The sequence below is a fragment of the Sminthopsis crassicaudata genome, chromosome 3, assembly GCF_048593235.1.
Source record: "Sminthopsis crassicaudata isolate SCR6 chromosome 3, ASM4859323v1, whole genome shotgun sequence".
In the NCBI taxonomy this organism is placed as follows: Eukaryota; Metazoa; Chordata; class Mammalia; order Dasyuromorphia; family Dasyuridae; genus Sminthopsis; species Sminthopsis crassicaudata.
The window spans coordinates 254,139,967-254,165,490 of NC_133619.1; the positions used below are offsets into that span (position 1 = coordinate 254,139,967).

The following is a 25,524-nucleotide window of genomic DNA, read 5'->3' on the forward strand; positions in this document are numbered from 1 at the left end:
TAGAACACTGGATTTGGAGTCAGGAAAGCCTAAGCTCAAATCCACCCTCAGTCTTACTAGCTGTGTGATTCTGGGCAAGTCATTTAACTCTATTTGCCTCAGTATTGTCATTGGTCAAATGATCTAGAGAAGGAAGTGGCAAACCACTACAGTATTTTTGTCAAGAAAACCCCAAATGAAGATGAATGGATGTCCATCAATTGGAGAATGGTTAGGAAAATTATGGTATATGAATGTTATGGAATATTATTGTTCTATAAGAAAGGACCAACAGGAGAAATACAGAGAGGCTTGGAGAGACTTACATCAACTGATGCTAAGTGAAACGAGAAGAACCAGAAGATCATTATACACTTCAACAATGATACTGTACGAGGATGTATTCTGATGGAAGTGGATATCTTCAACATAGAGAAGAGCTAATCCAATTCCAATTGATCAATGATGGACAGAATGAGCTACATCCAGAAAAGGAACACTGGGAAATGAGTGTAAACTGTTATTTTTACCTTCTGAATTCAATTCTTCCTGTGCAACAAGGAATTCGGGCTACACACATATATTGTATCTAGAATATACTGTAATATATTTAACATGCATAAGACTGCCTGCCATCTGGGGGAGGGGGTTGGAGGAGGAAGGGAAAAAATCTGAACAGAAGTAAGTGCAAGGGATAATGTTGTAAAAAATTACCCATGCATATGTACTGTCAAAAAAAAAGTTATAATTATAAAATAAAATAATAAGTAAATAAAAAAAAAAAAAAAGAAAACCCCAAATGGGGTCACAAAGAGTCAGACATGACTGAAACAACTAAACAACAGTGTAACATATGAGTAGGGGTGACAGAAGGGACAATCTGCTGCAGAAGACAGAATGGAATGGAATTATATTGTGAATAGAGGCATTTACTTGGTAAGGAGAAGCTTTTTTTATGAAATAGGGTGAAGTTAGTAGTAATGGAAGAAATCAGTGATGTGAAGTGAGCAATCAGAGATTTTGGTGAATGGACTCTCTCAGTGAATTGTGTATAAAAGTGCTGACAAAAAGTGCTGGGAGGAGGAACTATGTGAAGTTTGAAGAAGGATGAAAAGATTTAAAATAGTCTGTGGATAATGAATTGATTAGAATACTTACTTGCCTTGCCACAGTGATGGTCCATTTTCAATTATGTAACAAATTTGTAGTGGATCCAAACAGTACCGTTTCATGATTTTCTTAAGCTTTGTGCAGCATCATTTGAGTAGGAGTGAAAACAGATGATGGTGGAATTTTGCAGAGCAAGATCTTGAGTAGGATAAAGGAACATGTAATCCAAGAGGAGAAGAGGACAGTATAAAATTGAATTGGTTCTTCAAAGGGTCAAAAAAAGGAAGAAGGAAAGGGAACAACAATATAGCTAGTGCAGGGGTGATGGCCTGAGAAGGAACTGAGGGAGTAAAGAGATTGGAGCTTGTGATGAGATTGGAGAACAAGATTTGGAGTTGAAAGGTAGAGGGGAAAGTATGAAGAGACAATTAGACATGAACATGGATGTGGAGCACTTATGGGTGTGGGCAGAATCAAAGAATGCCATTTCATGTGTATCCATCATGGAATGAAGGAGTAGGTCATGGAAAATGAGTAAGTAGGAACTGAGAGATTATGATATTTCAGGGGATACCTATCAATCAGTCTGTTTGTCTGTTGAAGTCCCACAGAATGAATGCAGGAATTGGGGAGGAGAGACTGTGATTCAGGCATTTAAGTCATTGAGTATAGAAAGAAAAGGTCTTGAAGATTGGTAGACAACTGTTAGGATTTACAAGGTGCTAAGTCACTGGAATGAATAGAGACATTAATTACCTAATTTAGCATGGTTCAGTATGATTGATCTGACCCTACAAAGAGATGTTATGGGCCAGAACTTGAAACAAGGTACTGAGTGGAATTGAGGAGACAATGGTTAAATCTAATTTAGCATTGTTTTAATCCTACATCAAATAATGGTTTCCAAGTGATGAAATGATTGGTGTGTACTCAGTGTGGAACATTTAAGCAAGAAGCTCTCAGGGCCAAAGAGGACTTTGGGAGAACATCAGGAGAGGACTTCTGGGAGATTCAGAGTCAAGATTCATTCCCACTTCCACCTTTGTGCTGGCTGGAGACATTGGGAAGACAAGAGGCTGAAGCTGGAAGAGACAAAGAACTAGCAGCAAGGGCTCTTGGGAAACAAGGAGAGAGGAAGGCCTCCAGAAAACTACCTGAGCCCCAAGTGAAGGAGATAAGATTTTGGAAGAGAAAATAAAGGATTTGGACTTTAATTCCTGGCTGCGTTTGGGATTATTGAACTGAACTGAAAAGAAGGCTGTTTCCAGAAGCTCCCCAAGAAACCTGCTCCAAGAAAACTATTATAATTTAGAGAAAAGAACATTACATTTTGGCGCTCGAACATGGGACAGACAGAATCCTGATTTCAGTGGAAAAGCCTCTGATCCTGATCCAGTGGAAAAGTCTCTCTGACCCAGAAATTAGGGTAAGTACAATAAGGAAGCTTTGTTAAAGAGCTAACGTAGAATTTCAGCTAAAATGGGGCAGATGTTTAGAAAACAGCCTTCTATTTTCCTTCAAGGAAAATGTTTAGAGAGCATTGTCAGGGTTATGAAAAGCCAAGGTTTGATTATAATTTTGGAACAGATCTCTGAACTTTTAGAAACTGTGCAATACATATCTCTTTGGTTCTCTATGGAAAAAGAATTGGATCTAGAGGAATGGAAATTAGTAGGAGAGCAACTTTGACAATACTACAAAAAAAAAAAAAAATGGACCTGACTCAATTTCCAAAGATACACTTAATACGTACAATTTAATACAGCTGACTTTATATAAGTTATAGAATAAGGAAAAAGAAGGAGGAGCAGAAGAGGGAGGATCCAATTAAACTAGGTGAAAGGGATGAAGATAAGAATGGAGTTAAGTACAATTCTGAGTATGGCACTTTACAACAGGAGCATTTCCCATCTCCTTCTCCTTCAATTAACCCTTCATGGGTGGAGGGGGAAGGAGCAGTAACACAAACAGAATCACCTATGAAGAAACCTATTACAAGATTAGAAAAAGCATTGGTTAAGCAAAAAATGAAGGAGAGAATATATATATGATATTATAGATGCATACCCTGTGATTGAAGAGCTTGAATCTTCAGGTCAAAAAAGGAGAAGATATACCCCTTTTGATTTGGATAAAATTAAGGATTTGAAAAAAGGTTGTACTCTTTATGGGGCTACAACGTCCTATGTTAAGATGTTACTAGATATTTGGCTTATGAAATCCTAACCCCAAGTGACTGGAAATCCTTAGCAAGGACATGTTTAGAACTTGGACAAAACTTGTTGTGGCTTTCGGAGTATCTTGAATTATGTAAGATTCAAGCCAGAAGCAATAGGTAAACAGGAGTTAATGTACAATTCACTTTTGATCAATTAGCAAGTGAAGGTCAGTATAGAGAGAATTCAGAACAGATTAAGTATCCCATAACATGAGCAAATTTCTAAGGCTGCAATAAAAGCTTGGGGTTCCCTCCCCAGACAGAAAGATGGAGGTGAACCCTTCACAAAAATAGAGCAAGGTCCCAATGAACCTTTTGTGGATTTTGTGGGACGTTTGCAAACAGCTTTAATAAGAACCATTGGAGAAAATGTAGCTACAGAAATAATGACCAGATATCTGGCTATGGAAAATGCCAATGAGGATTGCAAAAGAATTATATGGAGACTACATAAAGATGCTCCTTTAGAGGAGATCATAAGACACTGTGCTAGAGTGGGCACAAATGCTTATTATACTCAGACTATGATGAACATGGAAAGACAGGGTCCCTCCTGGCAAGGGACTTCTAGAGAAACTCTTCGATGCTTTCATTGTGGAAAAATTGGACATCTAAGAGCTCAATGTAGATATGGAGATAGAGTGATAAGACAGGCTGAGAAAAGACCTAAAACCCCATGTCCAAAATGTCACAAGTGTTTCCACTGGGCCTCAGAATGTAGATTGACCCAGAGAAATGAGAGGTGGGACTCAGCTTCAAGACCTCAATCAAAAGACAGATGGGACATGATGGCAGCTGAGGTTACACCCAGAAGGTCTTTAGAAGGTCAGGAGGACTCTGATGTGATCAACCAGCAGAAAAATAATCACATGGAAGAAAGGGATTACCTGATCAGTCAGCCAAAAAGCAATAGATAGCAGAAATGGATTGCAATTGGGGAGAATACAGGTTTGTTTTTTAAACCAACAGGACAGTGTCCAGTGCAAACATCTCAATATAATTACCAGATGATGAGAAGAGATTTAGAAAGTGGTAAATAGAAGCGAATCAGATAGGTTAACTGCTTGGGGGAGAGGGTTTGCTTGTATCTCCACAGATGGAGAAGGAATCAAATGAGTGCCAAAGAGTCATATTCGCCTTGTACATCAGAGAGAGACAGAAAAGGAGAAAAAAACCTCAAAACAAAGGAGAAGATCTAAGAAACATCTGACACTGAAAGAGCATGGCTGATAATAAAGACTGCTGCAGGACTTGAAAACCAGCAGGAATCATTGGATTCCCTAACACAAGATGAGACTGTTGCAAGACTTGGAAACCAGCAGGGATCATTGGATTCCTTGAGATGAAAAATTGTTGATGAGACTATTGCAGGACTTCAAAATTTGCAGGAATTATTGGATTCCTGACACATGAATTAATGGATAATAAATTCCTTTTGGACTATTTCTAGGACTTATGGATATGTATAATTCCTCATGTGTTATGTTACTATGTGCTTATGTAATTATGTATAATACCTCCCATATTGATGGATTTATATATACCTGTTTCAAGTGAACCCCTTCAGAAACCTGGTAATCTGATTTGATTTCCCATTTCCTTTGATGTTTTCATCTCCCTGAGAGGTCAGGGAGGGTGTGACCACCTCCTTTTTATGATGTTTTCACTTCTTTTTTTGAGCAGTCAGGGAAAGTGTGATCACCTTTTTTTGGGGTTCTCACCTCCTTGAGAAGTCAGGGAGGTCATGACCACTCTATGTTCTAAATCAAAGAAAGGGGGAGATGTTAGGATTCTTATAAGGTGCTAAGTCACTGGAATGAATAGAGACAATAATTATCTAATTTGGCATGGTTCAAGATGATTGATCTGACCCTAAAGGAGATGTTATGGACCAGAACTTGAAACAAGGTTCTAAGTGGAATTGAGGAGACGTTTAAATCTAATTTAGCATTGTTTTAATCCTACAACAAATAATGGTTTCCTAGTGATGAAATGGAGTATACTCAGTGTGGAACATATAAGCAAGAAGCTCTCAGGGCCAAAGGGGACTTTGGGAGAACTTTGGGAGAGGACTTTGGGAGATTCACAACTAGGATTGACTTCTGGGACATTCAAAGCCCACAGAAACCCAGAATCCCACTCTGGGAGGCGGAGTCAAGATTCATTCCAACTTCCATCTTTGTGCTGGATGGAGAGATTCGGACAAGAGCTCCTGGGAACCAAGGAGAGAGATAAGCCTCTATTAAAGGTAACTGGGCCTAAGAAAGGAGACAAGACTTGGATGGAGAAAATAAAGGATTTGGACTTTTAACTCCTGGCTGCATTTGGGATTATTGAACTGAACTGAAACTAAGGCTGTTTCTAGAAGCTCCCCAAGAAACCTGCTCCAAGAGAACGATTATAGAGAAAAGAACATTACAGACAACAATCTGAATCTTTATTGGGTGATTAAAAAATGGTTTCAATAGTCCTCAGAGGAGGAGAAATTACAGAATAATGATGGAAGAAGGTAAATCTAGAAGTAAGGAAGGAGAACAGTTCTCTCACTAAGTCAAATGAATCTGAGCATATATTTAATCCATAAATATTCTTTGGAAGTTGTAGTTTAGAAAACTATAGGTCTTCTGCTATCATTTTCCTTCTGCAACTTTTCCCTATTTCCTGAACCAATACTGCTAATGATCTTCTACTGTATTTCTTAGTTAGGAACAAATGTAAAACTAATGTTATCCTTAACTGACATGTCTCTCGATGAAGAAGGTAGATCAAACATTCTCCAGCTGAGTCAGATTTAGGGTTTTTAAAAATACTTCATTGTTATGTTTATTTTAGATCAGTTAAACTTCTCTAAGAAATAGCATGTTACATATTATCTTCTTTTATCTTCCCATTTTTTAGCATTAATATTGTGATATTACATACATACCTAATAGATACTTTCCATCTATTATACCTTCTTGACTGACTGTATTCTCTTTTCTAGACATACTTTTCTCCAATAATACATTTTATTCTCCTTTGTGTCCAGAGTTTATCTTGGGCAATATGCTCTCTATGGACTTCTTGGGTTTTGTTTTTTAATGATACATACTCTAAGGACTCAAAATTGCAATTTTCCATTACATGGAGCCATATAGCATCACCAGAACAAAATTAGAGTTTTTTAAAAGGGGAGAAACTTGGAACTTTTTAACTAGAGCATCTTCTTCATGTTCAATCTGAGTCTAGTTTGTTGTCCATCCGTAGTGTCTTAGATACACACACAGACTAGCTCTGTGGGGTATCCATTGAACTGCAAATTATAACATGGACAGTAGGCATTCATTGATATTTCATCAGTAACTGTTGGAGATGTTAGATGTCTTCTACCTAACAGAAAGTTTAAGAATAAATAAAATTTTGGTTTTGGTTTATTTTCACTTTTCCAAAGCATTTGTAAGAAAATAGTCTCCAGAATTATTTTGGACATTCCCTCTGTTAACTAATTTTTTATTTATCTTGTATATATCTTTACTTACACACTTAAGTTTGTATATTATCTTTCCTATTATATTGTGAGCTTATTGAAGGTAGAGGCTCTTCTTTTGACACTTTCTGTATCACCAGTGCTTAGTGTAGGGCCTGTTTACTGATCAATTGATTCTTTCCCTTGTTACAAATCCCATGATTTGTGATTGTATATATCTCAAGTCAGGGCATCAAGCAATCCAGGAAAGGGTCTAGTGTCCTTTGTTCTATAAATAATCAGGAACAGGTAAGAAGACTGTATTGATCCCTCAGTAGCAGTTGTCTTTGAAAACTTACTTGGAGATTATCTGTCAGTGCAGTCAAAATTCTCAAGGTGGGTCTGGTCTAGCACTAGGGTACTCACTGTTAATAGCTCAGGTGAAGGAATCGATTATTTAGCATGACTAGGCACAAATTCAACTTTTGTCTTCAGCTTTGAGTACAAGGAGAGGCCCTGCTGCTTGTTAGCTGTGACCATCAATACTGCATTCTTATCATATACTGAACCCTTAATAGAAACAGTTTTCCATACTATACTCCCTACACTCCAGGACTGCCATGGAATCTCTCCATGTGCTTTACTAGCTCTTACTTGTTCCATTGTATGCAACTCTTAATGATCCCTTAGCCATACATAGCATGCCAATACTTTCCATGAGTTTTCTTGTCAAAGATACTAGAGGTGGTTTGCCATTCCCTTCTCCAGCTGATTAAGACAAAAAGAGATTAAGCCATTGTAGCCTCAGTAGTAATTGTCTGGGTGAAATGTGAGCTGTGGTCTTCCTGACTCCAGGCCTAGCACTGTATTCACTAGCTGCTCCACTGGGACCTAACCTTGCCTTTATAGTGGGCCATTAGCACCTATAACTTTCTTTCAGTTTTTGCTTTGGGCATTGTCAAGCCAAATTCCTATTTCTTGATCTCATTTAGGGACTTCATAATATAGAATTTGATAAAATCAGCTTGTCATTAAACAAGATCATCTGGAGGACTTCACTATTCTTTTTTATATCTCACATGATATTAGTAAGCAGAGGATTATTAAAGAAAATTCTACATTTTATCTCATGGACTCTTGTACAATTTTCATACACTTCACATCAAACTTTCTAAGAGGTAAAACTTTAAAGCTGTATAAATACAGCTATATTCTTTTTTTTTTTTTTCCTGACATAATTGGGGTTAAGTGACTTGCCTCAGACAGCTAAGAAGTATTAAGTATCTGAGAACAGATTTGAACTCAGATCCTCGTGACTTCAGGACTGGTGCTCTATCCTAGCTGCCCCAATACAGCTATATTCTTTATGACTTTTATTAAGTTTTGTGATGGGAAAGATGTAATCTTACATATAGGTGCTTGAAAAATGCTGTTGGAATAGATTTCTATAGAATGTAGCTATAGAATATAGTTTGGAAACACTGGTGCACTCATCAAAATTGGCTTAATGAAGAATACAAAGTATGGCACATCAAGTGTTCTCACAGAGATTTTCTAGAAATAAGACATTAGCCGTGTAAGTTGCTAGTTATGGATAATTTCCTAATTGTTTGTTTCCATAGTCTTCCTTTCAGATATTTGAAAATAGATTGTGAAGTTCCTGCAAAATTGTGTCTGTGCCATAGACCTCCTTTTTCTATATTTGATCTGGTCTATCTGCTTTGGGTTTTGTTTTGTTTTGTTTTTCCTTTGGTGCCATTTCTGTTTCTTCTTAAAAGACATCAAGTTCAAATGTGCTCTATTGTCATTGGTGGAATTGTTATAGAAATTCCACTTAACTTGTTTTATACTCTTTAGGAATGAGCTAATTTAACTGGATTTCACAGCAAGCTCTGCAAGCTTAATTTTCTTTCCATAATATCTTGCTATTTATAGTCAGTCCTTGTGCTTCCATTTTACTTCTCTACAAGATTTTGAATGAATTGATATTGCTAAGTCAGTGTTTGTTGCTATATTATTAAATTATTATTGCTAATTTATAATTATTGCTTTATTACTAAACTCAGCTGTATTAGTTATAGTACATACACTGAAGTGTACTTATCCTTGAGGTCCTTAGGACCTAGAGGTGTTTTTTTTTTGTGGGGGGGGCTTCCCTCATTGAGTGATACTTATGTCAAGTTAACTTCCACAGGAGCTGGGGATAGTTTACATTGATTTTATTCCTACCCATACTCAGCGTCGTCTGGTTTAAATAGCTCATTTTGGAATTATTTTAATAACTTATTTTTATCCAAGTTTTTTGTTGACTTTAACATTTGATCTAATTCATTGACAATTTGTCTCCCCATAGCTGATTTCAAAATAAACCAAATGTATTTAATGTCTGTAAAGATATAATCAGTTTCCATTTTTGTGATTTACTGAGTGCTTGCCAGGTTCAGTCTCTTTTAGTTTTCTTCTTGAAGGAAGCATTAATTATATGTAGCTATGAGACATGTCTATGTTAACTACAATCCTTTAGGACTCAATTTAGGACTAAATTACATTTTACATTATGTTTTTTGCCTCCTCTTATATATTCTTTTTGCATTAAAATTAAAAGAGGATTCTATTTGAGTTCTTCATAAGATTTCTCTATTTCCTTTTCTTCCACAAAAGAGGTCTCAAAATCTTAGTAAGCATTTTGCTTATTCTCATTAAGAGTACTAGAAAACAAAATGATCAAATTTTCCATAAAATTATATTTTGTGGTCTTTGGACTCATGCAAGACAAAGCCAATTCAGCATATCCCTTTATCTGCCTCTTATAAGAGAACTTTTGAAACATCCTTCATTTAACTACAACTTTCTTATCATCTAGTTTGATTTATAGAGAAAAAAATTAATATTGCTGTGATGAAGTTCCTTTATTAGTATGTCACTGAATAAAGGTTTGGAATTTAGAATATAAACAGATTACATTTATAGGCCTTTAAAACTTTTGATTTTTCATCCCTTTCCCTTTATCTTCCACAACTCTTCCACTATCATTGGGCTCGTGAAGATTGGAATCAGTTTTACCTTTGTTTGTTTCATGATCCAAAGAATTTGTCATCTAATGACCAGCCTCTTTATACTTATCTAAAGAAACACATATTGTATGTAGTAAAATCTTGTCAATTTACGTGCTGCTACCATATTCTTTTAGAACTTAGGGTCAATTCAGTATCAGGATGAAGATTAGGAATAGGACTTTTGTGGAAGACAAACTATATTTCTTAAACAGTAAGGTACAGACTTTTTTTTTTCTAATTTAGATAGAATTCATGAAGAATATTATTGTCAGACTTTTAAAGGAATTTTATTTAGTAAAAAACCTTATTGGTATACTCCTTTTAGCCTCTACTTCAAGGAGTCTCTCTCTTTTTGAAACTACTTGTTAACTTTTTATTTTAAATAATTCTTCAGATTATTGATTAAATAGAATATAATAGAATGTATTCACATCAAGAAACATAACATTTTGTACGTGTATTTTTAATGTTATTTAAGATTGTTCATACAATTTTTTTTTTCAGATAAATCCAAACAATGGAGGGACTTCTGCATTATATAAATCCAGCACATTCCATTTCTCTCCTAAGTGCTCTAAATGAGGAGCGTCTCAAAGGACAGCTCTGTGATGTTCTTCTAATAGTGGGAGACCAAAAATTTCGAGCTCATAAAAACGTCTTGGCTGCCAGCAGTGAATATTTTCAGACTTTATTCACAAATAAAGAAAATGAGTCCCAAACAGTATTTCAACTTGACTTCTGTGAACCAGATGCTTTTGATAATGTATTAAATTATATTTACTCTTCATCTTTATTTGTAGAGAAAAGCAGCCTTGCTGCTGTGCAAGAACTTGGCTACAGTCTTGGTATTTCTTTCCTTACTAACATTGTTTCCAAGACACCACAAATCTCTTTTCCAGCATGTCCCAATAAGAAAAAAATATTTCAAGAAGGAGATGAAAGTAGCTCTCAGAAAAGAAGTGTTATTGTTTGTCAAAGCAGAATTGAAGCACAGGGAAAAAATGTTAGTCAAATTCAGCATGACCTAAGCCATATTTCAAAGCCTTCACCTAGCATTGCAGTCAAGAATAATACTAATAGACCACATGTCACAAAACCAATTGAACCACTTCACAATTTGTCATTAAATGAAGGAAGGTGGCCAAAAGAAAGCTCACTGGGTTATCCCAAACCTATTGAGCCTTCTGGATCTTTGGATGATCAGTGTAGAAGTGGTTTGGTAAAAAGAAATACACTGATTCCTTCAAAACCTCTACAAGACAGAGAAACTTCAGATGACAAACAAGGAATGTGTAGTCAGCCTTTAAGAGATAAAGCTATAGAAATGTCTTTGAAAAAGCCACAGCCACCTGTTTTGTCTCTTTGTAGCTCATCAGAGGCTCCATATCTTTTACAAGAAACTGGTAAAGGAAGCAGTCAAGGAGAAGATAGAAATTTGCTGTACTATTCAAAACTAGGATTAGTGATCCCATCTAGTGGACCAGGGCCAAGAAACCAAAATATTGATGGAAGTGGCCCACTTGTTAAAAGTCTTCTCCGACGATCATTGTCAGTGGATAGTCAGGTTCCTATGTATTCTTCAGTTAGTTTGAAAACTTCACAAGGATCATCCTCAATAACAAATGATGCACCAGAGAATATATTTAGTGCTGCGTCTCAAAAGTCATCTTTGAAAGATTCTACTGAAAAAACAGTTCTAGTAGACCAGACACAGGTCATACACCCACATCGCCTTAGGTCCTTCAGTGCCTCTCAGTCATCAGAAAGGGAGATAGCTTCACCTGTTACAGAGGTACGAATAAAAACTGAGCCTAGTAGTCCACTTTCAGATCCTTCTGAAATAATCAGGGTCACTATTGGAGATGCAGCAGCATCAGTCAATAAAAACTTTCCTTTTAAGGTAGAAGATGATCAAAGTAGACTTGTAACAAAAAGGAGATTTCAAGCTGACCGCAGGTTACCATTTAAAAAACTGAAGGTAAATGAGCATGGTTCTCTTGGATCAGAGGATAATTTTGAAGAAAACTCAAGCCCTACTCAACTAGATGCTGAGTTCCCAGATTCAGATTTTAGTAAAGATGAATATAGTGAGTTGGAAGAAACTAGACCAAATAGAAAATTTAAATGCAAGCATTGCCTTAAAATTTTTAGATCCACTGCAGGTCTTCATCGCCATGTTAATATGTACCATAACCCAGAAAAACCTTATGCTTGTGATATTTGTCACAAACGATTTCATACAAACTTCAAAGTCTGGACACATTGTCAGACACAACATGGAATTGTGAAGAATCCATCACCAGCTTCTAGTTCACATGCTATCTTAGATGAGAAATTCCAAAGAAAACTGATTGATATAGTGAGAGAGAGAGAAATTAAAAAAGCCCTGATTATTAAACTAAGGCGTGGCAAATCAGGTTTTCAGGGACAAACCAGTTCACAAGCACAGCAAGTCATCAAAAGGAACTTAAGATCCAGAGCCAAAGGAGCATATATTTGTACTTACTGTGGGAAAGCATACCGTTTTCTTTCTCAGTTTAAACAACACATAAAAATGCATCCAGGAGAAAAACCACTAGGAGTGAATAAAATTACCAAACAAAAAGAACATGTTCCTCCTGAAAGTTCATTAGAAAAGGAGGTTTACCAGTGCCACCTCTGCAACGCTAAGTTCTCCTCTCTTTTAGAACAAGGAAACCATGAACGATTATGCAGAAATGCTACAGTTTGCCCTTATTGCAGCCTTAGATTCTTTTCCCCAGATCTGAAGCATGAACATGAAAGTAAATGTGAGTATAAAAAACTAACTTGTCTTGAATGTATGCGTACTTTTAAATCTTCTTTTAGTATTTGGCGCCATCAAGTTGAAGTTCATAATCAGAATACCATGGCTCCAACAGAAAACTTTTCTCTTCCTATTCTTGACCACAATGGTGATGTAAGTAGTACTTCAAAACTGCAGCCTCAGTCAGAGCTTAATAAAGTAAACCATTTTATTACCACAAAAGAAGATGGAGTATTCAGTGATTCTTCAGAACAAATTAATTTTGATTCAGAAGATTCTTCATGTCTCCCTGAAGACCTAAGTGTTTCTAAACAACTTAAAATTCAGGTCAAGGAAGAGCCCATAGAAGAAACTCAAGATGATACATCTGGAACTAATTTAGCTTCAAAAGAGGCGGTGTGTAATAAAGACACTGGTGTATGGCCCTGTGAAAAGTGTGGGAAAATGTTTACTGTGCATAAACAGCTAGAGCGTCACCAGGAGCTTTTGTGCTCTGTGAAACCATTTATTTGTCATGTGTGCAACAAAGCTTTTCGTACTAACTTTCGTCTCTGGAGCCATTTCCAGTCCCATATGTCCCAAACTACAGAAGAATCTGTACGTAAAGAGCCCGAGTCATGCCCACCAGCTCACTCTCCGTCACCACCACCTCTGCCTCCACCATTGCCCAAAATCCAGCCTTTAGAGCCTGATAGTCCTACTGGTTTGTCTGAGAGTCCATCTACTACTGAGAAACTATTTGTTCCCCAGGAATCAGACACATTATTTTATCATGCCCCACCCCTTTCAGCAATCACATTTAAAAGGCAATATATGTGTAAGCTTTGTCATAGGACATTTAAGACTGCATTTAGTCTTTGGAGTCATGAACAAACACACAATTAACAATTAAGAGACTCATCTGTTTAAAAAACTGAAAATTAGTTCCAGAATATTTAAGAAGTTCAACCTAAAGAATCAAACAAGTGGTAAGAGACAAAAATAGCAGAAAAAAACAGGTTGGAACTTCTTGGATTTTATGGTGAATTAAACTAATTGATAATAGAAGATAGAATTCTAAATAGACTTGAGAAAAGCAAAGTATTGTGGTTCTGGGATCTTATAGCAGAATAATTTAAATTTATTAGCTTTGGAATTTTATCTTTATTTTATGTATAGTTCTTCATTCCATGATGTCACTATAATTTTCAAATCTTGGCTGCTAGCAGTGAGTTGAAATTAGCAGAATACTATAACCGACTTCTTGTTTTGATTATATTGAACATTCATATACTCTGTTGAAGCTCCATTAAATACTTGTCACATTCTTAAATATTTGTCATGGTCTTGAAGTTAAGTTTATAGGGAAGAAGTGGATTTAGTATTTTGTTACATTGATTTAGATTTTAGTATCCTTTAGCAATAATAAATATAAACCTCAATTTTCATGAGATATCCTGACATTTAATAGAAAGGTTTTTATATCTTATGGTCATGTGGAATTTTTTTTATTATATGATTCTTGTACAAAATTTTAATGAAGCAAAGTTCAACGTACTAATAGTAATACTTGAGTTGATATGAAGCAGAGAAACTCTCAGTTATTTAGTAACATTATTAACAGTGGTTAAATGGTAAAGACGACTTGGGAAATTAAAATGGACTGCTTAATAGGAGAATTTTACACTTAGTTTACAACAACTTCAATAATTGTAATAAAACAGTAATTCACTATGTTGCAATGTAAACTATAGCACTCAAATACAAATGGATTTTTAAAGTTTTGTGTTTCTCATAGTTTACACTATTTGTTTTTCTAGATGGAATGTATTAGAACTTGAAATACTAAATCAGATAGTTAAGATGAAAAGGAACATCATACACATGGCACTAATTTTTCATTATAATACTAATTGTACTTTTGAACAAAAAAGTTGGAATATGCACATAGATATCAAATATCAAGTAGGTAACATTATATGTGTTAAAATTCAAAGTAGAGGAAAAAGCAGCAGACTCTACATTTTTCCAGAAAGGCATATATAATACACACACACACACACACACACACACACACACACACATGTATTTTCTGTCCACTTATTTTTTGTGATTTGTGTTAAAATTCTATACTGAGTGGGGGTGGGGGAATTCTTTTCAAATATTAGTAATAATGGTGGAAAATGTCAAAAGACATTTTTGAAAAATGAGGGCAAAGGTTCAAAATTAGTTTTTGTCAGGGTAGAGTGGAATAATATGAAAGTACTGAATTCTTGTAAAGATAATATGAATTAAATTTCAGAGTTTTAAAAAGTATATTCTTTTTGGCAGGTAAGGAGAAGAAATTCCTTGACTAGAAAAGGATTTGCTGTTGCTCTAGTAGAGCAAGATTATACCACACCCTTCTTAACTATATTTACTCAAATTCCAGACCAATGGAGAAAAAATATTAGTATTGCAATTTCTTTTATTATACTACATAGAAACACCTTTTTGTGAAAAGATATAAGTGAATTTGTACGCTTCTTATCTGAAATTTTCTTTTACTCCCATGTGAACTTATTCACATTTTAAAAATCCAAAAACAATATTCATAATTGTACCTCTTTTATCCTTACTGATTTTTTTAAAATGTAAGAAAACTATTGCCATCTTTACTTTTACTTGAGAGAGGAAATCTATGCATCAGAAAGGAAAAAAAAAAAAGGAAAAATACAGCATCCTTTTTAAAAAACTCTAGACATTTTGGTGTTTATTAGTGTTTCTTCTATAATGTAGTGTAACTTGAATCTTGAATATTTGGGAAAATTATATACTTTTGTTGTCAAAAAGAAGATACTCTCCGAAAATTATTATTGCTTGAATAATTATTAATCAGATAAATTTCATCTGGAATAATGCATCAATGAAGTATCTTTTTGAATTGTAGGATTATATATCAAAAGTTTAAGTATTATGCTCGATTTTGAAACATTTTTAATTTTAAGTATTATTTTAAAAAATCAGTTACAGTTACAGTTTTTTACAAATCTAGATACAATCTTGAGTATATATGTTAATATTAAAGTAAAATTTCTAATTTGGGGGGTGTTTTTTCTTGTGTTTTTAAATTAATGTTCTTATCCATTCAAGGAACACAAGATCTCCAAATAAAGTTTTGAAACTGAAATATTTATATGGCAGTTAATGTTTTTTTCTGTTCTTTTTTTCTTTTAATTTAATATCCTAAAAATTATTTGAACATGAAATTATTTGTTGAATAAGAAATGAATTATGCTTCCATTCATGTGATAGTAAATGTTCATAAAACAACAAATGCTAGTTACTTTTATTATTTTTAATGAGATTTTAACATTTCCACATCAAGAGACAAATTAATAATTTTAAATGAAATATCTTCATTTTTCAGTTCCTCATAACTATATAAATTGCCTACCTTTTTCAAAAATGAATTTATGGAAAAATCACAAAAAAATTTTAATGTATACTTTATTAATGTGAGAAGTTAATGTTGAGTAACCATTTTCTTATGTTTAAAAAGATTAACATAAAGGCTGTATATTCTTGTCAAAATAAGCAGTGGAAAATTTATGCATTATGTTTTTTGTAGTTAAAAACACAAACTTTAATATTAATCGAATGTTTTCTTTACATTAGTTTTCATACATTTTCAGTTGGAAGAAACCATACAAAGGACAGCAGTAGTTTTAACTTTATTTTTGTCCAAAAAAATATTGATAATTTTGCCTTTAGACATTACATTTAGGGAAACAATGTATAACGCTTTCATATTTCAGAAACATATAATTATAGGCTTTGTCCCCAAATATACCAAAACAATGAATGCTGTAATTTTGCATGTAGTTTTAATTGGTGCTAATGAGAGTAATTTATGTGTAGCAAAAGTTAACTATGACTGTTAGTAGAGAATTGAGGTAAGAATACAGTAAAGAACTAAATTGTTCTGAAAATAATCTATCATTCTACTTTCTACTTAATTCAGCCATTTTATATTTTTCCAGTGCAGTTTGTGTGTATCATCTGCACTTTTACTTTTTTGAATGTAATTATTTAAGGTTACTTAGATTTTTTTCTTACCAAAAGGACTAAGGAGTAATGCAAAATAGATTTTTTTAAATCAATTTTTAATGTTTTACTGAAACATGTCTGTAAAACAAGGAATATCATGGAATTGAATCACTTTGAGATAGTAGCTATTGTTAACCCTGAAGTTTTTAAAAATAGATTTTAATAATCTTACTCTCCTTTTAGATGTGTTATTTGGAGCATTTACTTGACTTTGCCTGAATTTAACATAGCAATTTAGTTCTTATTTTTTTTGTTTATGTCTTGGATTATTGTGATATTCTGTCACAAGAAGGAGGGGGGGAAAGACAAATAATGAATTTTGAAATAACAAAAATATTAATATCTGATTTTGTAAAACTTTTAAACACAAACTGCATTGAGGTTATTCCTCAAAACTAACAGAATTCACTAACCGTCTTACTCATTGATATGTATGCCAGAGAATTTCCAGCATGCTATTATGATCCTGATGCCATAATTTTCAAGTGGTGATGTTTTTCCTATTGATATTAACCACTTGAATTTACTTCTAAATTCTGATTTAAATGGCTGTGAAACAAAGAAAAAAAAAAGCTGTTTTATAATCTTGCATATTTTGTAGTTATATCTTCATACAGTAAATCATTGTTGAATTTTATTTACAAATAAATAAGGTTTTTTAAAAATTTTACCTAAAATTTTGTCTTTTAATCTAATGGTAATCCATTACCTCCTTGGTTCATTTAGCAAATCTAAACAGTCCTGACCCTCCTTATAGATGATCCTTTTTATGACTTTAGGTAATACGAAAGTTTGTCAGTATAATTAGAGACTACCAGGACATTTTTGAAGAGAGGTGCAGCTTGGGCTTTGATCCCACAGGCCAGTCAAACCTGCAGGGGAAAAAAAATGTCTAACTCTTTTTTTGAGGGAGAAGGAATTCTTAAGAAATTAGTCCTATCAATCTGTAAACCCAACTGGGATTAGTTCTCTTTCCATGTTTTACTCTGGGCATGGACAATGAATAGGGTCCCACATAGTCCATCTTGTCAACAAGGAAACTGAAGCTCCTCAGTTTTGAAAACCTTATGCAGGCATAATAACCTAGCTCACAAATGAGTAAACAAAGAAGCTAATAAAGATATAAATAAAAATCGTTAAAAAACTAAAAGACAGACTACTATGAACAAATATTATATTTCAAATGAAAATGAAAACTCCCTGGTGGACAAGAAAATTCTGTATGCAAAAACACTCCTGAATGTTCAAAAATATTAGCCAATTCAAACACTTATTAAGCATCCCTATCTAAAGAGCAATGTATTATTAGTTACTGGGGAAATAAAAATTTAAGACCAATATCATGCATAGAGCTCAAATTGTATGAATGACAGTGCAAATAATAAAATGCAATTTTATTTTAAGATCAGTAGCTTTTTTTTTACAAGTTTATTAATCATTTTTTAAAGAGTTGTCATTTCCATCACCTCTTATTACATAATTAACACTATCATTCTGTTAACAGATCATTTCTTTAATAACCTATTACAAAGTCACTATTTTAGTTCTCTACTTGACCTTAAATACCTATGAGTAGTCACTTCATTTAAGATAATATCATGAAATTGCACAACCCTAAAATTGATGAATTCATTAAAGATTTGCTAGATTCCAATAGGACTAATTGAGAAACTATATATCTTGATTATTTTGTATCCTTATTTCCTCATCCCCAGGTTGGCTGGGCATATAACTGATCAATATCAGTTAATAACATTTTTGAGGAGCCAAGGCCTCCACAGAATAACTCAATTTGTCTTCCTAAATGACAAAAGATTTTCAAATTAAGATTAATTAGCACATTTTTATGTGAGCCAAATTCAAATCTAATATTCAAAGTTGCATATTTAGCCATATCTCCAATCACTGATTAACTTTCTAAATGGGAAAAGTTTCACATATGACTTGGGTTTACTCAAGCCTTTTCATTTCTAAAACATTTTATGAATCCATAAATATATATATATGTATATATATATATATAGTATAAGTTCAACATTTTAAATGTCCTTATGAAAACAAAACGAAGATTTAGAACTTAGAACTGAATATATTGGACTTTTCTATTGCCTTCTTATAGTTCAAAATGCTTACTCTTAATGGCCAACATTCTCTTATACCTGCAGTTGGAATTAATACATACAGCTGCAACATGATCTTTATTGTTTTGACCTTAAAAAAAAAATGACCACTATAGCCACTCTGCCTCCAGTAAGGTCTTTTCCCCTGAGCATAAAGGGAATCTTTGATCTTTTATTGTGTCACTTAGTGAATCTGACTAACTTCTTGCAACATGTTTTGTCATTTTTGACTTAACCACTTTGGTAGAAGAATTAACAACATTAAGAGAGAGTAAAAAATAAAAAATTTTAAGTAGTATTTTATTTTCCCAAAACATGTATGAATTTCAACATCAATTTTTGTAAGATTTTGTATTCCAAACTTTTCTTGCTCTCTCACTTTCTTCCCCAAGACAGCAAGAAATCTTATATAGGTTAAATATATGCAATTCTTCTAAACATATTTACATATTTGTCAGATTGTACAGGAAAAATCAGATTAAAAGGGAAAAAAGGCACAAGAAAAAAAAAGATAAAAATACTATGCTTCAAAACCCATTCTCCATATTTCTCTGAATGCGGATGGCATTTCCATCCTAAGTCTATTAGAATTGCCTCAAATCGCCATATTGTTGAGAACAGCTAAGTCCATCACAGTTGATTGTCACATAATCTTATTGTTACTGTGTAGTGTTTTTTTGGTTTTTCTCACTTTACTCAGCATCAATGCATGTAAGTCTTTTCAGGCTTTTTTTTTTTTTTTTTAAGTTGGCTTGCTCATCATTTTTTTATAGAACAATATATTCCATTACCTTCACATACATAACTTATTCAGCCATTTCCTAACAGATGGGCATCTGCTCAATTTCCAGTTCCTTGCTACTACAAAAAGGGTTGCTACAAACAAAAATAAAATTCTTAAAATAGGAATGCATTTAGGTCACAAATCCTATGCAGTGTGGAAAAGCAGAAATATTAGCATACAGAATTTGGAAGACATGATTGATAAATTCTCCAAAGGAGTGAAGGCTTTGAGACACAATAATGGGTAAAGAATATAAAAATTGTAGGGCCAATGACATCACAAGATGATGGCTTCACTTCAAATTGGATTTTCTTCTTTCAGAACCATTCAATAGCAGGACAAAAGTCAAAGTGTCTGGCTATGGCCTGGGATACAGTCTGAATGACCTTGGCATCTTCAGTGTTTGATCAAAGTCTTAGTGCTTTCTTCATCTGCCTTCATAGTTATTGGAACAAATTATTCTCATCCACCCATTCTACTAAGGGAAGTTTTCACATGCTTTGGGGGTAGACAATCTTACCTACAGCTTGAAGCCTGACAGTCAACCTCACTTGGTTTAGTCCATTTCCCAAGACCAGGGTATGGCCACTGAACCTTATACCAAGAAACATCTACTGGTAATAATTTATTAATTAGGTTAATTGGCAGTTAATAAATTGAGGGTCATTGTTTTCTCTCAGTAACCAAAGACACCAAGGGAGAGCCTGAAACATCTTAAATGGCTTCTGAAAGGGAATTCCCCCAGCAAGTGAAAATCAACCTTGGTTGGTAGATGTGTAAGGACGAGATGGGCTTTGAGCATGAGACTCAACAATCTCCAACAAACTGAGCAGGAGAAGACATTTCCATCTGGACTTTATGAGCTAAGTAACCCCAATTCTCTAATGGAGGGGATCAGGGACAGGGAATCCTTTCCCCAGGTTAAGGACTCATCTAGATTGGATTCTGTTTATACTCTATATAGAAATTAGGTCTCCTATTGGGTGGGGTTCCCACTCAAAATTGCCGATCATGTTTCTTAAGAGCTGGGAGACCAACCTTAACAGGGGTTAGGCCTTTACAGAAAATAGAAAAGGCATGGATCAAAAATAATTATTAATATCATAATACTTTGCTTAGGGAGGAGAAGTCTATTCCTAATGGGTCTTTATGACCAAGATGTTGTTGTTCAAGCTTAGGGATTGCCTAGGACTTGTTTGAATGAGTTCTGTGATTTAGCTGCAGCAGAGTTCACCCAGAGGATGAGCCCAAAGGACTATTGTTATGCCAAACTCAGAGTATAGCTTGCTTGTTGGGTCTTATCCTTGCAGAACAAGGTGTCTCCTAATAAGAAGAAACAAGGAATGGTCTTGGAATGGGGGCCTTGATAGTTGTAAAAAGCCATATTAGATCTAGGGGAAAAAGGGCTGCCTGATTTTAACCATCTGGGAGTCTGAAGCCATGAATTTGAGCCTGAGCTCTCATTTTTGAAACAAATTTGTGGGTCATATATTTTGAATTTTTCCTCAAGCTTCAATCAAACTTTCATGGTTAAGATTCCTAAGTGTCCATGTAAGTGTTTGTATGTGTAAACATTAGGAGGTTCTTAAATGAAATGGAACTGTCTCAGGAGATAATACTTCATGGATGCTACCATGAGTGGGAAAACCACGGATGTAGGCAGTTGGGATATAAATGCAGAAATGAGAAGAGAATTTATGGCAAAATTTCCCTCATCTTCAGATGTCTTATTCTATATTTTAATTTTTGCTGGGAAAAAGTAGTTTCCCAAACTAGGACATGCAGGATCCTACTCACTATTTTTATACACTCCAGGACTCCCCCTTCTTCAGCCTTCTCCTTCCTCAGTAGGGTCCCTGTTGGGTTTTTGTTTTTTGTTTTTCCCATTGACACATTTTTTTATTATAACTTTTTATTGACAGTACATATGCATGAGTAATTTTTTACAACATTATCCCTTGCACTCACTCCTGTTCCGACTTTTCCCTTCCCTCACCCCCTCCCCTAGATAGCAAGCAGTCTTATACATGTTAAATATGTTATAGTATATCCTAGATACAATATATGTGTGCAAAACTGAGAACTGTTGCACAAGAAGAATTGGATTCAGAAGGTAAAAATAACCTGAGAAGAAAAACAAAAATGTAAACAGTTTACACTCATTTGCCAGTGTTCCTTCTCTGGGTGTAGCTGCTTCTGTCCATCATGGATCAATTGGAACTGAATTAGCTCTTCTCTTTGTCGAAGATATTCATTTCCATCAGAATACATTCTCCTACAGTATCGTTGTTGAAGTGTATAATGATCTCCTGGTTCTGCTCATTTCACTCAGCATCAGTTCATATAAGTCTCTCCAAGCCTCTCTGTATTCATCTTGCTGGTCATTTCTTACAGAACAATAATATTCCATAACATTCATATACCACAATTTACCCAACCATTCTCCAATTGATGGGCATCCATTCATTTTCCAGTTTCTAGCCACTACAAAAAGGGCTGCCATAAACATTTTGGCACATACAGGTCCCTTTCCCTTCTTTAGTATTTCTTTGGAATATAAGCCCATTAGTAACACTGCTGGATATGCACAGTGTGATAATTTTTTGGGCATAATTCCAGATTGCTTTCCAGAATGGTTGGATTCATTCACAACTCCACCAACAATGTATCAGTGTCCCAGTTTTCCCACATCCCCTCCAACATTCATTATTTTTCCTGTCATCTTAGCCAATCTGACAGGTGTGTAGTGGTATCTCAGAGTTTGACACATTATTTTATGTTTTATGTTAAAGTATTCCTAAAATAAGGGGCATTTTTGTTACAGTACTGGTAGATGAATAGATGTGGTTTCTTGAAGCCACAGGTAAGAGTTTATTGCCAGGTTAATTGTTGCTGTTTTTTCTTCATTCTTGAAGAGGACCAATGACATCAAGAGGGTGCTATCTTGAGTTGCAAGTGAATTGGATTTAAGTGAAGCAGAGCTATGCAGAGTTATTAGCCTCACTCCTCCAGAGACATTGGAATCCAATGGCAAGACATAGATCAGGATGGTTGGCTATGGCCATGAATGGAGTGGGAGACCTTGACATTTTTAAGCTAATGTCTTTCCCAAAACATATACAAAGATAGTTTTCAACATTCACCCTTGCAAAATCTTGTATTCATATTTTTCTCCTCACCTGCCACTAATCCAATATTAGTTAAATGTGCAGTTCTAAACATATTACCACATTTATCATGCTGCACAAGAAAGAGGAAAAAAAACAAACAACAAAAAGGTGGAAATACTATGCTGTGATCTACATACTTGATCTCCACAGTCTTCTCTCTGGTTGCTGATGGCTCTCTCTATTACAAGTCTATTGGAATTAGTCTGAATCATCTCATTGTTAAAAAGAGCCAAGTCCATCACAGTTGATCATTACATTACCTTGTTGCTGTATACATAATGTTCTTTTGGTTCTTTTCATTTTACTTAGCATCAGTTCATGTAAGTCTTTCCAGGCCTTTTTGAAATCATCAATAATATTCCATTACATTCATATGCCATAACTTATTCAGCCATTCCCCAGTTTTGCACATGTGGGTCTTTTCCCTTTTTTTATGATCTCTTTGGGATACAGACCCAGTAGAGACACTGCTGGATCAAAAGTATGCACAATTTGATAATATTTTGGCATAGTTTAAAATTGTTCTCCAGAATGATTAATCCCAGTTTTTTGAAGGAAAAAGACCAATAGAATAAATAGTCAAGAAAAAAATTTAGCTCCCAAGCCCCAAGATACCATGAAGACTATAAGTGACCAAAATTTATATTCCTTTGGACAGTATCCACAGTAAAAGTCTGGTTCCCTACTACAACAACAAAAAAAAAGGGGGGGGGGAGAAGAGGGAGGAGAAAGAAGAGGAGGAAATTGCAGCATTGCTCAACTGAAATTGGATGAGTAGCCTTGAAAAAGGCTCAGCAAGTCCTCATACTAGAGGTGCTAGTCCTTAAGCATCCATCCCATACACTCTGAATGTATAGACTTCTGTTTGGTAGAAAAGAAGCAAAAGAGAACAACTTTAAACAAATGCATGAATTCTATACAAACTAAGACAACTTAAAAAATGATATTCAAAGATAGCTTTTTTTTTTCAAAGATAGCTTAAGGTCTTCCAGAAGAACATGACTAAGAATTCCTAAAAGTCATTCTACAGAAAACAATATAAGACAAATACTCAACTCTTTTGAACAAAGTCAGGAAAGTACCAATTGAATCCTCATATTGCCACTAGAGAAAAACCATAAACTTGAAACTCCTAAGCTTGCAGTGCTTAATTTCATGGTTTCAATAACAAAGTATAAATTTTGTAAGCAAACAGGAGAAATAATTTCAGATATGGATATCTATATATATCCATCCAAGGCAGATTGAGGCTAGTGGATTATTAAATCAAGAATTCTGGGCTAAGGGTATTCTGGTGTCTACACAGGAGCAAGAAGACACAAAACTTCCTAATGAGGAACAAACCAGCTCAGGTCAGAAACAGAGAGGTCAAAAGCTCCCATGCCATTCACTAATGGAATCAGGCCTGTGAATGGCTGCTAAATGTTGCAGTGTGGTCAAGATAGAGATTCTCAATCTCGAGGGGAAAGAAAAGAAAGTGCAAGTGATTTCCAATTTGAACAAACCAGGATCATTCCACAGTCATGATAGATCAAAGAAGAGTATAATCATATGGTCCCCAAAGTAAAAGAACTGAGGCTTTAATGTTAATCATTATTATTTTTTTTTTAAAAGATGGACCTCCAACAAAAAAGAAACACCTCAGGCATTAAAAAAAAAAAAAAAAAGGAAAAAGAAAAAAATCTGGTAAGCAGAATATTTAAATTACAAAACACATTAAAGAGGAATTCAAAAAGGTAAATATACTTCTCAAGAAAAGAGTAATTAATTCTATTCTCTAATATTTATAGACTGTTTAAAGATTTTGAAAAATTGAACCAACAAATGAAAGAGATATTAAAGTATCATCAAAGGACAAAGAGGACTAGAGAGAACCAAGAGTAGAGAAAGAAGAAAATCTGAAATATTACTTCATGGACCAAATTCCATGATCCTCTGTAAGTGAATCAATTTTATGGAAAAGATGATTGTTGAAAAATACACAGATGGAAAGAGTAAACAGTAAGATGCCAAAAGGGGGGGAGGGGAATTGGCAAAGTGGAAAGGAAATAGAGAAATGTGAAAGAACAGGATAAAATGAATGAAATTGAGGGAATAGAATTGGGGAATAAAAATATTTTGCCCTAGAAAGGAAAAGAATATGTTGTAGTCATGTATGCCTGTGGTAAAAGACAGATTTCATCTGGGAGAATTTTCACATTATAAGATTAGTGTTGGGGAGCAGCTCCAGTGAATACTGAGAGTGTGAATATTCATTCAGGCCAGGTGGAAGATATACTTTGCAATCTCTGTTTTTTCATCTGAGTGCCAGAGTTTATATACTCTTTAAACTAGTGTTACATTAACAATAGCTACCTCCAGGTGACACTATATATCTTCCAGGGTTAATGCATGACCATACTTTGGCATTTCAATTCGCCTAAAGTAGCAATAATACGGTATATAACAGAGTCATCAATAGCAGAAAGAAGACAAAGCAAAAGAAAATTTCTTGGAAAATGATATAGCCCAAAAAAAGTGCTACTTTGAAGATTTTGAACTATAAAGTTAATTGATCATAGAAAGAGAAACAGCATGTATGGTGTGAAATATAAATAGCAAATTGATGACAAGTAAAATCAAGAAATGGGATAAGGCACATAAAAGTAGATGACAGAAGATTAATTAAACTAATAACTTCATCAATTACTCATCAACATAAAGGAGTGTTTCTTATGTTACCAAAATACAATAAAAGAAAGAATGAGAAAAAAATTCAAAAAACTATAGAAGTGAATCTCCTGAGATAT

At 34.5% G+C, this 25,524-nt stretch overlaps 1 protein-coding gene across 8 annotated transcripts in view; it reads left to right on the plus strand.

Annotated features, from left to right (window-relative positions):
* The window catches only part of ZBTB21 (zinc finger and BTB domain containing 21), a 69,321-nt gene extending 55,416 nt beyond the window's left edge, over window positions 1-13,905 (plus strand). For all 8 annotated transcript variants that reach the window (XM_074300472.1, XM_074300471.1, XM_074300467.1 and 5 more), the window contains one exon: window positions 10,313-13,905. In XM_074300472.1, coding sequence (XP_074156573.1) covers window positions 10,326-13,478 — 3,153 coding nt within the window. In that variant the 5' untranslated portion in view covers window positions 10,313-10,325 and the 3' untranslated portion in view covers window positions 13,479-13,905. The remainder of the gene's footprint in view (window positions 1-10,312) is intronic.
* Window positions 13,906-25,524: the final 11,619 nt, after the last annotated feature.